This window comes from Acomys russatus, chromosome 28, assembly GCF_903995435.1.
Source record: "Acomys russatus chromosome 28, mAcoRus1.1, whole genome shotgun sequence".
In the NCBI taxonomy this organism is placed as follows: Eukaryota; Metazoa; Chordata; class Mammalia; order Rodentia; family Muridae; genus Acomys; species Acomys russatus.
This window is the reverse complement of record NC_067164.1, coordinates 18,156,604-18,170,006: the sequence shown is the minus strand read 5'-3', so window position 1 is coordinate 18,170,006 and position 13,403 is coordinate 18,156,604. Positions and strand designations below refer to the sequence as shown.

General features: G+C 45.9%; 1 protein-coding gene across 7 annotated transcripts in view; it reads right to left on the bottom strand.

The window, feature by feature from the left end:
* Art3 (ADP-ribosyltransferase 3 (inactive)) overlaps positions 1-13,403 on the bottom strand; it is a 28,783-nt gene that overhangs the window by 4,568 nt on the left and 10,812 nt on the right. For 2 of the 7 annotated variants that reach the window (XM_051170439.1, XM_051170441.1), the window contains exons 4-8: positions 6,966-6,998; positions 5,278-5,310; positions 4,021-4,049; positions 3,149-3,185; positions 172-204 (exon numbers count right to left, since the gene is read on the bottom strand). In XM_051170439.1, coding sequence (XP_051026396.1) covers positions 172-204; positions 3,149-3,185; positions 4,021-4,049; positions 5,278-5,310; positions 6,966-6,998 — 165 coding nt within the window. Of the gene's footprint in view, positions 1-171; positions 205-3,148; positions 3,186-4,019; positions 4,050-5,277; positions 5,311-6,965; positions 6,999-13,403 lie in introns of all 7 variants that reach the window. The other 5 variants (XM_051170442.1, XM_051170443.1, XM_051170444.1 and 2 more) reach the window with 3 other exon arrangements.

Genomic DNA, 13,403 nt, shown 5'->3' with positions numbered 1-13,403 from the left:
ACTCCAGCAGCCTGGGAGGCTGGGTGGGCACAGCTGCCACAATCTTCTCCAGAGAAATCGGTAGAGACAACTGGCACACCTCTGAAGAGAAACTACCACCTCAATCACCCCGTGCAGACACCCTCTGCAGTGCTCAGACCAGCTCGTGGTGTAAGGAGAGGGTAGCCTTACCTGGTAATCCGGTGGATGCAGCGTGTTTCCTATCTAAAGGCAGAAATAAACGCTGGTAAGTGTTCATTGAGCGGCATTGCTAACAGTCCCCCTTTCTCTCCCATCTCCAAACTTTAACTAATAACATCATAAATGTAACAGCAACAACACTGTGAAATTCAAATTCATTAAGCCAGGTCTCAGAAGCATCTATGACTCAGTTCTCATCACTCTAAATTTAGCTCTTTAGAACGAGGTGTCCATTTTAAGAGAGAATACCAGGCTGAAGCCTGCTTGGTTTACCTCCATTCTCTGTAGGTATTGGCTCTGGCTAGGAGTCTTCATTTATGCAAAAGAAACAGCTTGTAGGTTCTAAGAAGTAAGGACTAATGGAAATAGTGCATCAAATGCTTGATTCACGGCACAGAGCATTTAAGAAAAATTCTCAGGGACTGAAGAGATGGCTCAGAATTTAAGAACCACTGTCTGTTCCTCCAAAGGTCCTGAGTTCAGTTCCAGCAACCACTGGTGGGTGGCTCACAGCCATCTATAATGAGATCTGGTGCCCTCTTCTGGTGCGTAGGCAGAATAGTGTTTAAAATAATAAATAAATAAATATTTTAAAATCTCTCAAAAGTGATGTCCTTCTGACCTATAATGGCTTAATTGATTCCCAAAACTTTCTTAGTCCTAGGAGTCCCTGGCAGCTTAACCTGGCAGCTAGTCTGACAGAAGAAGAAAAGAATTCACTCACCAGGTTAGCCCCTGGCTTTTTATTCCTAAGGCCAAGAATAAGAACTTTGTGTGTGTGTGTGTGTGTGTGTGTGTGTGTGTGTGTGTGTGTGTGTGTGTGTGCGCGCGCGCGCGCACAGACATCCTGGGGTAGGATGTAACCCAACGTGGGAGCCTGTGTGTGCCTGGAACCCCAGTCTTGAGAGGCAGAGGCAGGAAGATCAGAGTTCAGGGTCAAAACCTACCATATAGCAAGTTGTAGCCAGCCTGAGCTACATGAGATCTAGTCAAAAATCCAGCAGGGGACAATGACAAGAGAAGGGGACAACTACAGCTCGTCACTCAGGACAGTTCTTCAGTTAAGCAGACAATGCTTCATTAAAGATAAACCGATCCAGGGCCAGCAAGATGGCTCAGGAGGTAAAGACGTTTGACACCCAGCCTGCCAACCTGGGTCATCGCTGGAACCCACACAGTGAAAGGAGAGAACTAACTAATGCAAGTTGTCCTCTGACCTCCACACATGTACCATCACACATACACACATACACAGAGAGAGAGAGAGAAATAGTAATGTAAAAACTATCCAAAGTCTCTGACACAAAGTTTTCATTTTTATATACATGTGTGTGTGTGTATGTATGCATGCATGCACATATATACTGTTTTCTGGACATACAAGTAATACATGACAATTGTAGAAACAAAAATATGGTAAATTATTGATTAAAATTAAGCTCAGATCTCAGATACTCATTAGTAACAGTATAGTTACTTTTAATCTTTTTACATATATACATATATTTGCATTTTAATAATTGTAGATCCTTTATGTTATATCTATTTCAGAATATTATGGTACTAGGGATCAAATCCAGGTTTTGGGGTGTTTTGTTGTTCTTTAATTTTGAGATGGTCTTTTTCTGCATCCCAGGCTACCCTCAAACTTAACATCCTTCTGCCTCAACTTCCCAAGTGCTAGGATTATAAGTTGGACCACCACACTTTTAAAGTATATTCATCGTACAAAATTATGGGTTTTAGCTGACAAGATGACTCAGTTGCAAAGGTGCTGGCCCTCTGAGTTCAGTGCTGGGGAAGCCATGTAACAGAAGAGAACCAACTTCCACGTGTGTGCTGTGACACACATACATGCACACACTAAATAATATAGAAATGTTTCAAGTATGATCTTTTCATGTATGCCTGTGATGTACTTTGATCACATTTATCTCCCATTACCCTTTCTGAGAGAGAGAGAGAGAGAAACTGGAGGACTACATATTTTCTGTTCTAGCACTCTACTTACTAAGCTAGACCACCCACTCTTACAATTTCCATTTATTCTAACTACTTTCTTGGATCTTTAAATGCTTTTTAAAGCCTAGTTTTTAGGTTTCATGTTTAATAATGTTAATATTATTTAATAATACCCAAACCACATGGGTAGTGTGTGAAGGAATGTCACTTTGTGCTCTAGGGGGGAGGCATAACCTTCAGGTTTTTGGCCTGATCAGAAGTTACTTGAGCTGGGTCAGCTTCTGGGCAGTCACTGAGTCCAGAGTCACTGAGCCATGGCTTGTCCACAGCTGGCTATCTTTCTGAGTCCATAGGGCCTCTTTTAAAGAAATATAAGATAGGTTGAGGCCTGTGGGATAGGCCTGCAAATCCCAGCTACTGAAAGGCAGAGGCACAAGAATTGAAAGTTAAAGGCTTGGACTACAAAATGAATTCAAGGCCAGCCAATCTAATCCGTTCCTGTCTGAATTTTTGGTGTTTTGGGTTGTTTATTTGTATGTTTGTTTTTTGAGACAGGGTGTAACCTTCTTTGTCCTGGAAGTCACTATATAGACCAGGCTGGCTTTAAAGTTCTAATAGATGCCTGCCTATCTCTGCCTTCCAACTGTTGGGGTGAAAGGTGTGCACCATCATGCCCAGCTCAGACTCTGTCTTAAAATTAAAAAACAGAAAGAGGACTGGGGATGGAGCTCAGTGGTTCAGCACTTGCCTAGCATGCACAAAGCCAAGTGCCAGTCCTTGCCCTGAGAAACAAAACACCTGCTAGCAGCACTGACCTTTCTAAGCATGCGCCTGAGACACACTGGGAGGCAACGGTTTTACGTTTATGTGTCTATGTTGTCCTAGTCTCCAAGTTATAACCAGGTTAAAGGTACTCATTTTTAAGGTTAGTAACACATAATCTTAAATCAACCATTAGAAAAATTGTTCCGGGGCTGCTGGTATATCTTAGTAACAGTATGCTTACCTAGCATGCAGGGTGGCCAGGGTTTGATTCCAGGCACCATGGGAAAAAAAAAGAAAATAGAAAAATGTTCCAGTAATCTCTCCAGTAACTTGAGAACTTTTCTACCCTAGCACTTGAAGGCAATAACATTTAAAAAATAAAAAATAAAAGCTTTGGAGTTGGGGGAGATGGCTCGGTGCATAGTGTTTGCCACAGAAGCCTGGGCACCACAGTTTGGGTCCCCAGAGCCCACATAAAAGCCACGTGGGTGTCGTGGCCAGCCTATAATCCCTGTGTGTGAGAGGTGGATCCCCAACACCTGCTGGCTAACTAGGCTAGCAGGTTCGCAGAGCTCCTGCCTCAGCATACAGAGTGATCTGGAAAGACACCTGATATCAACCTCTGGCCTCCGCAGGCATGTGCCCACGTACATGCAAACAAGCATACATGCACACACGCACAATCACACAGAAAAACGTTTATTTTTATTTATGTGAATGTGTGTGTGAGGCCTGAGTGACTATATGTGTTCCACTTGTGTGCAGGTGTTTGCCAAGGCCAGAAGGCAGCAGATCCACTGAACTGCAGTTACACCTGGTGTAGATGCTGGAAACTAACCCTGGGCCCTTTAAAGGGGCAGCAAGCCATCTCTCCAGCCCCATTTTTTTTTTTTTTTTAATTAAAACTTTGGAGTAAGCTATGCTTTGGAATGTACTCATCAAATGGGCATGAGTACACATGGGGCTATATTGGGTTTTTGTTTTGTTTTTAAGAATTCAATGTGATAGATTAAACTAGTGAGCTAAGATGGGCACTGGCTTCTCCCCACTTCTTACCACCTGTTTCATAGCCTGCAAACTGTAAAGTCCCAGAGCTTGCAAGAATGTCTTACCAGAGTCTTCAAGCTTCTGAATGTCCAGTTCTAAGTCACAAACAAACAAAATGCATCAGTTTTAACGCGAGGTGAAAAGAGCTGACTGTAAAGAACCAGGAGGTGCATCTGCTGGCTGCGGTTACTGGACGTGTCACCTAGAGTCCCCGCCACGTATGTTAGGCAATGGGCCTGCACTGACACCTGCACTGACACCTGCACTGAGATGAACCATCACAGAACTGGTCTCCTGGGAGTGTCAAGGAGGCGGGGGGGGGGGGGGGAAATGTCTAATTTGAACATCTGGCCGATGTTCTCTACAAAGGTCAGAATTTGGGGCCCTAGGCAAATCCTCAGGGCGTGAGCGGTTTTGCCTCTGTGGAGACAGGAGCAATCTTCCCCAACAGAAAGTGACACACTTAAAGGCAAGGAAGGTTGTCTTGCTTTTTGGGTGGGGTTTCCCCCCTCTTTGACAAATAATCCCAATGTGAAACCAAGAACTTATATGGAAAGAACGAGGTGTCAGTGTCCACATGTGGAAACTCAGAAAAATCTAATCACCCCATTAGTATAGTCAAACGATACCGGTCAAAATAAAGAGCAGACAGTGAGGCCCTGTTGAGGGCACTTCGGATGGCGTGAGGAGGCTGTTATCAGTCAGATCCCCGTAGACTTCACACGTGCCCCCCCCCCCATGCCTTCTGTTGGCCTTTTGTCCAGCAGGCCCTTCCTCCCACAGGACCGGGAGCATGAGGCTGCCTAGCCTACTGTTGCCAACACGGAGCCTAATTCCTCACTGAGGAGGCTTTTAAAGCTGTAAGTCACATTATAAAAATGCAGCGCGCACTTTCAAGATGGCATGAACCTGTGCTTGCCTATACAGTAATCCTAATTCGCTCAAAATAAGTGAAATGTACTGTGTTCTCAACTAGGTTGATGATGCTCTGTGGACACATTAAATGTGCTACTTGGGAGTGGCACATATGTTGGGAATTTTAGTGTCACCTACACTATCCCAACAGTGGAATACAGAGCTGCGGACGCCCCACACGCGCCTTGAGTGAACAGCTCTGTGGATACCCCGACTTTACTCCACAACATTGGCTGCTCGGAGGGTCACAGAGCAAACTCAAGGGAGGAGCGCATTTCCCAGAACATATTTCCCTCCCTCCTTTGGACCTGCCAAATTACTGCCTCACTCAAGTAGGAAGTGCATTTACCAAACAGGAAAGAGCTATTGAACATCCTTGCCAGGCTGCTCATAAAAGTGCATACTCACCAGGGTTGGAGACGTACACGGGTTCAATATGTTCTGAAATACAAATACATCTTCATCCATGTGCCCGGATGCAATGCCAAGTTCAGCCTATTTTTAAATGCCTACTAACAATAAGGATTCGAGCTATCCTACTTTTTTTTTTTTTTTTTTGGTTTTTTGAGACAGGGTTTCTCTGTGTAGCCTTGGCCATCCTGGACTCACTTTGTAGACCAGGCTGGCCTTGAATTCACAGCAATCCACCTGCCTCTGCCTCCCAAGTGCTGGGATTAAAGGCGTGCGCCACAACGCCCGGCTCTTATCCTACTTTCAATAAATCTACAAAGTGTAGTTATAGGAAACATAAATTTCAATAGAAAAATACGGCAATATAGATTTTTTTTTTTTTACCCAAAGAATAATGCAAAGAAAAGCTAGGCAGGAAGACAGCTAGAAATGGACCTTTGTTTTTGAACATTTAAATGAGGAAATCTTCCAGACGGTTCCTTGACAGTATATTAATTGAAGGCATTCTTTGGCACTTTGTGATCATTGATATATGTGATGATACTGATTTCAATGTGCTCAGAATTTCCTGTGGACCTTCCCAACCCTCCTACTGTCTCCTAGTAGATGTTACTTTTTGTTACATCTTCCTATTTCTCCCCCAAGGAAACTGAAGCCGACCTTGTCCAGGTCCCACCAGGCCTTAAGCCATGCTCACTCCATTCCTCCACTCCTCTCCCATATGTTGTTTCCTGAGATACCAAAATAAAGGATTTAGAGTCTAGCTCCTTGCACAGGTACCACATGGGGAAGTAGGTAAAGCTGTAAGGGCCTTCACCAGTCCTTAAGCTCCTGTAAGGCAGGACTAAGTGAGAGTGGCATGTCCCTGGCTTGCCCAGGACAAGCAGTGTTTGAAAGAACAGCCACAGGCAAAGACACTTTGCAAAGTGCCCTGTGTAAGGCTGTTCTACATTTCTCCTTTACCTAGCGCTGTAAATTCTCAAGAAAACTGCCCTCAAATGACTGAGACACTAGTCAGCTATTTACAATAGGAAAAGGAGACAGAAAGACACTTGTCTGCGCATCCTAGACGTGTTCCTGGGTTACCTAGTGTTACCTAGACTGCCTGATGGTCTTCAGATAACATCAAAAATGTGGGACAAGGTCTTGATTGTACTAATCTTTAATTATAAATCGGGCAGTTGCTTACTTTGCAGAGAAATAATGCATTGGTCAAAGGGTTACAGGCACTGGCGTAGGAGATGAAAAGGAGATATCCCAGAAGAAAAGGGGACGCATACTGCAAGATGCAAAGACGATCAAGCCTGATGTGACTCATCGTGACCGTCCTGTCTCCTCCATACCTTCCTGTAAAGCCCCTTTAAGTAACCGAGATGAGCCCAAAACAACTGTTCTCCCATCTTCTCAAGGTGCTAACCTTTTTGAATAAACCTGGTTTTCTTCCTACTAACTCTTAATCCCCAAATGCTGGCTTTAGAGTGGAGCACTAATGGACTTCCAGCCACTAACAAGAGCAGACTTGAGCCTTAAGAGGTGATAGCTGACAGCATATGACAAGGGGGTGGCGTGTATCTGGTGGCAAAACTGGAGTTTGACCCGTACTTGTGAGAAAAACAAAGCAAAACACAACACAACAAAACTAACAAGACTCCCATGACAGAGATGATCCTTTAAACACATCTTACCTGGGTTCTCAAGACAACTGTTAGCTCTTAGACCTGAAACACAAAGATAAAACTGTAGTTAGCCATGACCTACACTGCCAAGTTTGAGAGGGTCTGATAAGGCCCTGAGAGACCTGTTCCACAAATGGCAGACATGCAGTATTGGCACACAGGTGTTGCCAGTCTAGTCTGTAAACACCTCATTTATCAGACCCATACTTTAGTGGGATGCAAAATGTCAGGAACATAGTTGTTGTATTCGCAGAACAGCCACGAAGCAGCGATATGAACTTGAGCGCAGTGCATACCTTTTAAGGTATCCAATTTTACCTCACAGGGCTAACACTTCACGTTCTAGTCTATGTCTGTGGATAGTTGCACAAGTTACAGGTTCTAACTCGGTTCTCTCTGTAGATAGCAAGCTCTACCCTGTCCTCTACACAGTCTTCCCCACCCTTTGGAGAAAAGGAGGTCTCAACCGTATTTTCAAGAGCTCTTTAACATTTGAGCAAAGATTCTCTTCATACCAAAAAATAGTTGGTATGTTCCCAAACACACTTCTGTATGTGAAGAAAACCTAAGCTCTTAGGAGAATATAAATGTGGTGTGTAACAGTCAGTGCTTTAGGCAGCTCCAAGTACCTGCACTGTGGATGCCACAGGGAATTACCACCAACGCTTTGGTGCTTCCTGCTGGACAAGACAAAGCAGGGCTCTGCCAGTCGGCCTAACGTTGGTAGGTCGGTGAGAAAAGATGACGATGTCAGTGTAGGCCACGTGGAAGGCTGCCCAAGTGCCCGTGGAGGTCTGAGTGCCCTGCTCTCCTCTCTGCACCTGTCTGATTCATGGATTCAATCTTGAAGTCTGGATACCCAAGAGTAAGCCCCCGAGAGCCCTACTCCACAATGACAGCATTCTCGTCTCTCATCTGCTTTCAGCCCCCTTAACATGTTTAGAATTTAAGCCAGAAGTCTAAGTAACTTGTTCTAGTTCCCACTTGTCCAGGAAATAACAGGTCTGTTAGATTAGAGAACCTAGCACAACCCGGGAGGTGGGGCCCTGGGCTTGTCTGCAGTGAGTTGTCTTAGCTGTATCACTGGAGATGGGAGGGCCTGTCCACCGTGGGTGGCGCCATTCCCCAGCAAGTGTCTTGGGACTGTGTGGATGGGAAAAGGGAACCAAACAGTGCTGCAGGCTCCAGCTTCTCTGACTTCCCCATCACGGTGGGCTGCAGCCTGGAACTAGGGGCTAAAGTAAACCCTTTCTCACTCAGATTGCTTTCCTCAGAGTGTCTTATCACAGTGATGGGGGAAGAATCTAGCCAGCCATATAACGCGAAGCATGCTCATCTGGCTAAAATGGAACTATGACAAAGCAGAACGGTTCTGGTGACTGCCACACAATGCGGTTCCAAGGAGGAGGTGGTGGCCACACCTCACCTGGGGTTTAGCAGACAACTGGGGGAAATGTAGATGAGATGACTGTAGACTTTCTAGGCACTAGGTGGGAAGCAGGGTAAGGAAAATGGAAAAGCTGGGCGTGGTGGCACACGCCTTTAATCCCAACACTCGGGAGGCAGAGGCAGGCAGATCTCTGTGAGTTTGAGGCCAGCCTGGTCTACAAAGTGAGTCCAGGACAGTCAAGGCTACACAGAGAAACCCTGTTTCAAAAAACAAACAAACAAAAAACAGTAACAGCAAAAAAAAAAAAAAAAAAAAAAGAAAATAGGAAAAGACTGAAGGGGCTAGAAAAGCAGAGACACTTTCATGGACTCAACTTATGTCTTTTGTTCACTGAGTCAAAGGTTTCAACACAGCTGACTAGATCCTGCCCTACATAGAAACTACACTAGCCTATCATGAACAAGACTGTTAAAGACAGCCACTTGGTTGGACATGTGGCTCACAGGGTGAAGGCACTTGACCCAAAGGCCGGAATTCAATCTCTGGCACCCACGTGCAGATGGAAGGAGAGAGGCGACTCTAGAAAGTTGTCCTCTGACCTCTGTGGCACAGATGTGGCATGCATGCCTTCCCCAAGCCGTGCACGCACATACAATGTGGTTTTTTAAAGATGCCTCGCATGAATCGTGCTAAAACCACATCTTTCCTTATCTTTTCTGGTAATGGCTCAAATGTTAGGTGTATCTGATTTGTCTAATTTGCTTAAAAGAAACAAAACTTCCAGTTATTCTATTTGGCCTGCAGGGGGTGGGGTGGGGGTCCCCGTGAATGGACTTAAGGCTTGAAGGCACACCACAAAGTGAGAAAGCCTGGGGTACCAGACATCCTTCCCTCCCACTTCACCCAAGCACAGTGGGAGCCCTGCTACAATGCTGGATGCCTGGAAAAAAAAAAAAAAAAAAAAGACAATGCAGTTTGATGACAAAACAGTCTCCATAGTGAGTAAAAGCAATCCTGCAGGGGTGTGCTACAATGGCGTTGAGTGTCCTTTGCTGTAGACTACAAATGGTGGTCCTGGAGGGGAAAACTCTGTGAACCTGACTGACACGGAGACTCATCTGGCAACATGGATGCCCTTTGCTATATGATCAGTCTACTGAGACACTCGGAACCGCACTTCTGAAGAGAAATCCGTCTTAGGTGTTTCTCTGTGGATGCTCACAGCAGGCACAACTTGAGAACTGAATCTTTGTGGGTATGCATGACCTCATTTGAAGAAGCCACATGGAGACTCACGAAGCACATGAGGTGTCCATGATGCTGTCTTTCCTACACAGGGGATCTATGAGTGAATCTTGCACAGGAAGGAAACCATTTGTAAAGGACCAGGCTGCCTAAACAAAGTTCCTACTGGCTGTGTTCACCTGGCTGATCTGGACTTACACATGTCACCACAGCACAGAGGAGAATACCTTCTCCCTCCTTCCACAGTGAGACCCTGTCTCAAAAGAAAACAATAACCACTAAAACCACCCCAATTGTACCACTCTCCCAAGGGGCATCTCCTCAGTGTAAAAGGAACATCCATTTGCTGCTTCAGTTGTTGTCTCAGAGGCTTTACTGCCTCTGTCTGCTAACCTAGGCCTAGTCCTGGAAGCTTCTAGCCTCCATACAATCTAACCTAGGCCTAGAATGTTTTCAGTCTCCGAGACTTACTACTGAATAAGCTCACCCTTTCTTGTTCTTACTGAGCTCTGGGCTGGCTGCTTCAACTCAGCTGTTCTGGCTCAAACTCCTCCCCCAGATGACTGAGTCAATCTGGCTTCGCTCTCTCTCTCAGCTTCTGAATTGTTCTGCTTGGCCTCAAACTAACTCCAGCAATCTGCTCTAATCTTCTGGCTCCTTCTCATTCTCTGGCTCATTCAGTCTTCACTTGAGTTCTCTCTCTATAACCCATCCCTCTATTGCTGTCCCTCTAAAACCGCCCCCCCTTTCTCTCTGCATTGCCCCTTAAGTAGCTTCCCTTTCCCCTCTCTTCTCAAGAGAGTCGGGTGTAGCCTAGTCTGTCAATTTTTTCTCTGACTCATCACTTTTTCTGGCACTCAATTAGACATCACTTTCAAACATGGGTGCTTCCTTCTACAAACTAACTACCTTTGTTTGGGATTAAAGGCCTGTACCACCACACCCGGACCTAAGCTTTGCTTTACCTGAAACTTGTTCTGTACCAGAGTTGAACTCAACTCTGTCTCCTGGATTAAAGGTTTGTTTGTATTCCAGCCCGATCACACAGACCTAGAAGGTCTCTGGATATGACCTCTTGCCAGAGCAGCCATGTTCTGAATTAACATTCCTCTACACTTCAGCGCTGAAGGCTAGCTTCAGCTGTTTGTAACATGAATTCACCCAAGCTAATTTCTGCTTTGGCTGAGGCCCTGAGCACTTGGGAGTCAGGAGTTGGTGTAAGGGCAAATGGAGGAAGAACATGCTGCGGGGGCCACACTTGCTTAGTGTGCCGTGGCCTGCTTTTAATTCAGCAAATGAAAATTCATTTCATATGGCTTCAGGCAGTCACAGGAACCAGACCACAAACACTTGTTCGTGAAAATGACATCAGCGGTTCTCTGGCAAATATTTTCTTCTCCCAGATGCCCCATGGATGGAGCTCACTGTTACAGGTAAAGGACAAAGCCGGTTGTCCCCAAAGGAGGTGACAGATCTAGTGGGCTGGGATTATGGTAGTAGCAGCTTTGACACAGTTCCTGCAGGTCTTCCCTTTCACACTCATGTGATCCTCTCCTGTCGAGTGTGTGTGGAACAGTGCGTACATCAAGCAGACAAGAGGCATCAGTTCAACCGTTAGGTCACTCACTGACTTAATGGCATTTTCCTGCTCTCTTCAGACTGACAAGCGCTCCTATGCTGTAAGCCTGAGAGGCCGATGTGGCTTAGGAACCAAGAGAGGCCTGCAGCCAGCTGCCATGAGGAACTGTGTCCCAGAGACAGATCCCTTTCCAGTCAAACCCGACTCAAGTGCTGAAAGAATGGGAGCAAGCTGCACCTGCGCAGCCCGTGCAGCAACTGCAAGGTAAGACATGTCTTGTAAGCTACATTTCAGAACAGCAGTTTTCAGCCTGTGGGTAGTGACAGCTTTGGGGATAGAATGACCCTCTCCCAGGGGTTGCCTGAGACCACTGGAAAACACAGATATTTACGTTACTCTTCAGAGCTGGCAAAATTATAGTTATGAAGTAGCAACAAAAATAATTTTATGGTTGGAGGGTCGCCACAACATGCGGAACTGCGTTAAATGTTGCAGCGTCAGGAAGGTTGAGAACCGTTGTCTTAGAGTAATTTGTTATGCGGGAAAGGATGACTAACACAAGTTGAAGGTAAGTTTTTGGGCAATTTGTCTAGGGCCCAGCTAGTCCTCAGCTATTCCAATAAAACACCCATCTAGCGACTGCTACGAAGTTATATTTTATAGTCACATTAAAGTCTGTATGCATCTAACTCCAAAATCCTCTGTGCAGGCTGATTTGGTCAACAGAAGGGCTGAGAGGGGCGAGGTGGAGCTTCCAGAAAGAAATTCTGCCTGTGGAGAGAGGCCTACGATCCTGTCCTGAGCTCCCACTGCTGGGCCTCACAGCCCAACAAGAAGATTCCAGACCTGCCTGGTCTGCCTGGCCAGACCCCTAACAGGGCAAGGCAACCAACGCCTAACAGTAATCATCCAAACATGCATTTCCTCCCGGCCCTCGTCCCTCGTCCCTCATCCCTCATCCCTCGTCCCTCATCCCTCGTCTCTGACGCTTCGCTCCACCAGATGGTGATGACCAAAGCTAGTTGGTGCACAGGGCTTGTTTCTTCCAAACTGTTCTAGGTGTCTGTCCTCTCATAATGGTGAGTTCAGTGCATGAACTGATGCCCAGTCTCGAACTTCCGCACTCCCAGGAAGTGCTAATAAGTATTGGTTAGATACAATGAAATGCACATTTAATAACCACTCTGGTGTGGGTGGAACTGTGTCTGAGTACAGAAGGAAACGCAGAGCCTTACGCAGTGGCTAGGCAAGCCCTCTGCCTCAGTATCCCTAGCCTCATGAGAGACATGTAAGATATAAATCTGGACACCCTGACAAACCCATTTTCTCCCCCCCTCCTTTTGATGGCTTAGCAGGGATCTGGCTCAGCATGCCTCGGTGAGTCCAAAAACAGGCTATGCCCGCTACCAGAGCCCAAAGGCTCCTCTTGCCTAATGAGTACTGTTTTCAACTAGGGAATGGTATTTCCTGAATCCCCTCACTCTGTAAGTATGTAAAGCCTTATTCAGACCTACACCCCCCCACACGCACACACTCCCCACCAGAAACAGAAACATGGCTGACGCACCAGGCCAGAGTGATTAGGGCCGGGGGATGGCACGCGCGTGCTCTGTTTCTCTGCTTGTAAGTTGTCTTTTGGAGGCCATGTTGCATTTGCATTGCAGGCCGTGAGAAATCGTACAGCCCGGGCTTCCTGTCAACGATTCACACGTGACCCACGGCCCTCCAAATCCAGTTAACAGTTTTCCAATGGGGAAATGATCACTTTTAATGATAAGGAGTTTAGTGTGATCACACAGCTGACGTTCCATCTTTGCCAAGTTTTCCAGAGAGATAGATATCTAAGCTGCTTGACCGGCTGTAGTCTCTCTTGAGAAAGGAAAGGGTCTTTATTCTTAGGTTGATAACAAGACCAATAACCAGGAACTAGTCTTTCCGTTTCCTGACAAATAGAACTGGCTGGCTGTTTGCTTGCTTAGCTAGCCAAGTTTTGTAAGATCCACGCTCTACGTTTATGTTAGAAATCAGAGCTAAGTTCTTAACAGTGACATAGGGCTGTGTCTAGCACACTTAAGTCTCGCAAATGTCAGTGACTTTAGAAACACAGCCTTTTCCCTCCCAGAACCTAGAAACATTCCCGGTTTCTACCCAGAACCTGAAAACATTGCCGGTTTCTATCCAGAACCTAGGAACGTTGCTGGATTCCTCCCAGAACCTGGAAACATTGCTGGAT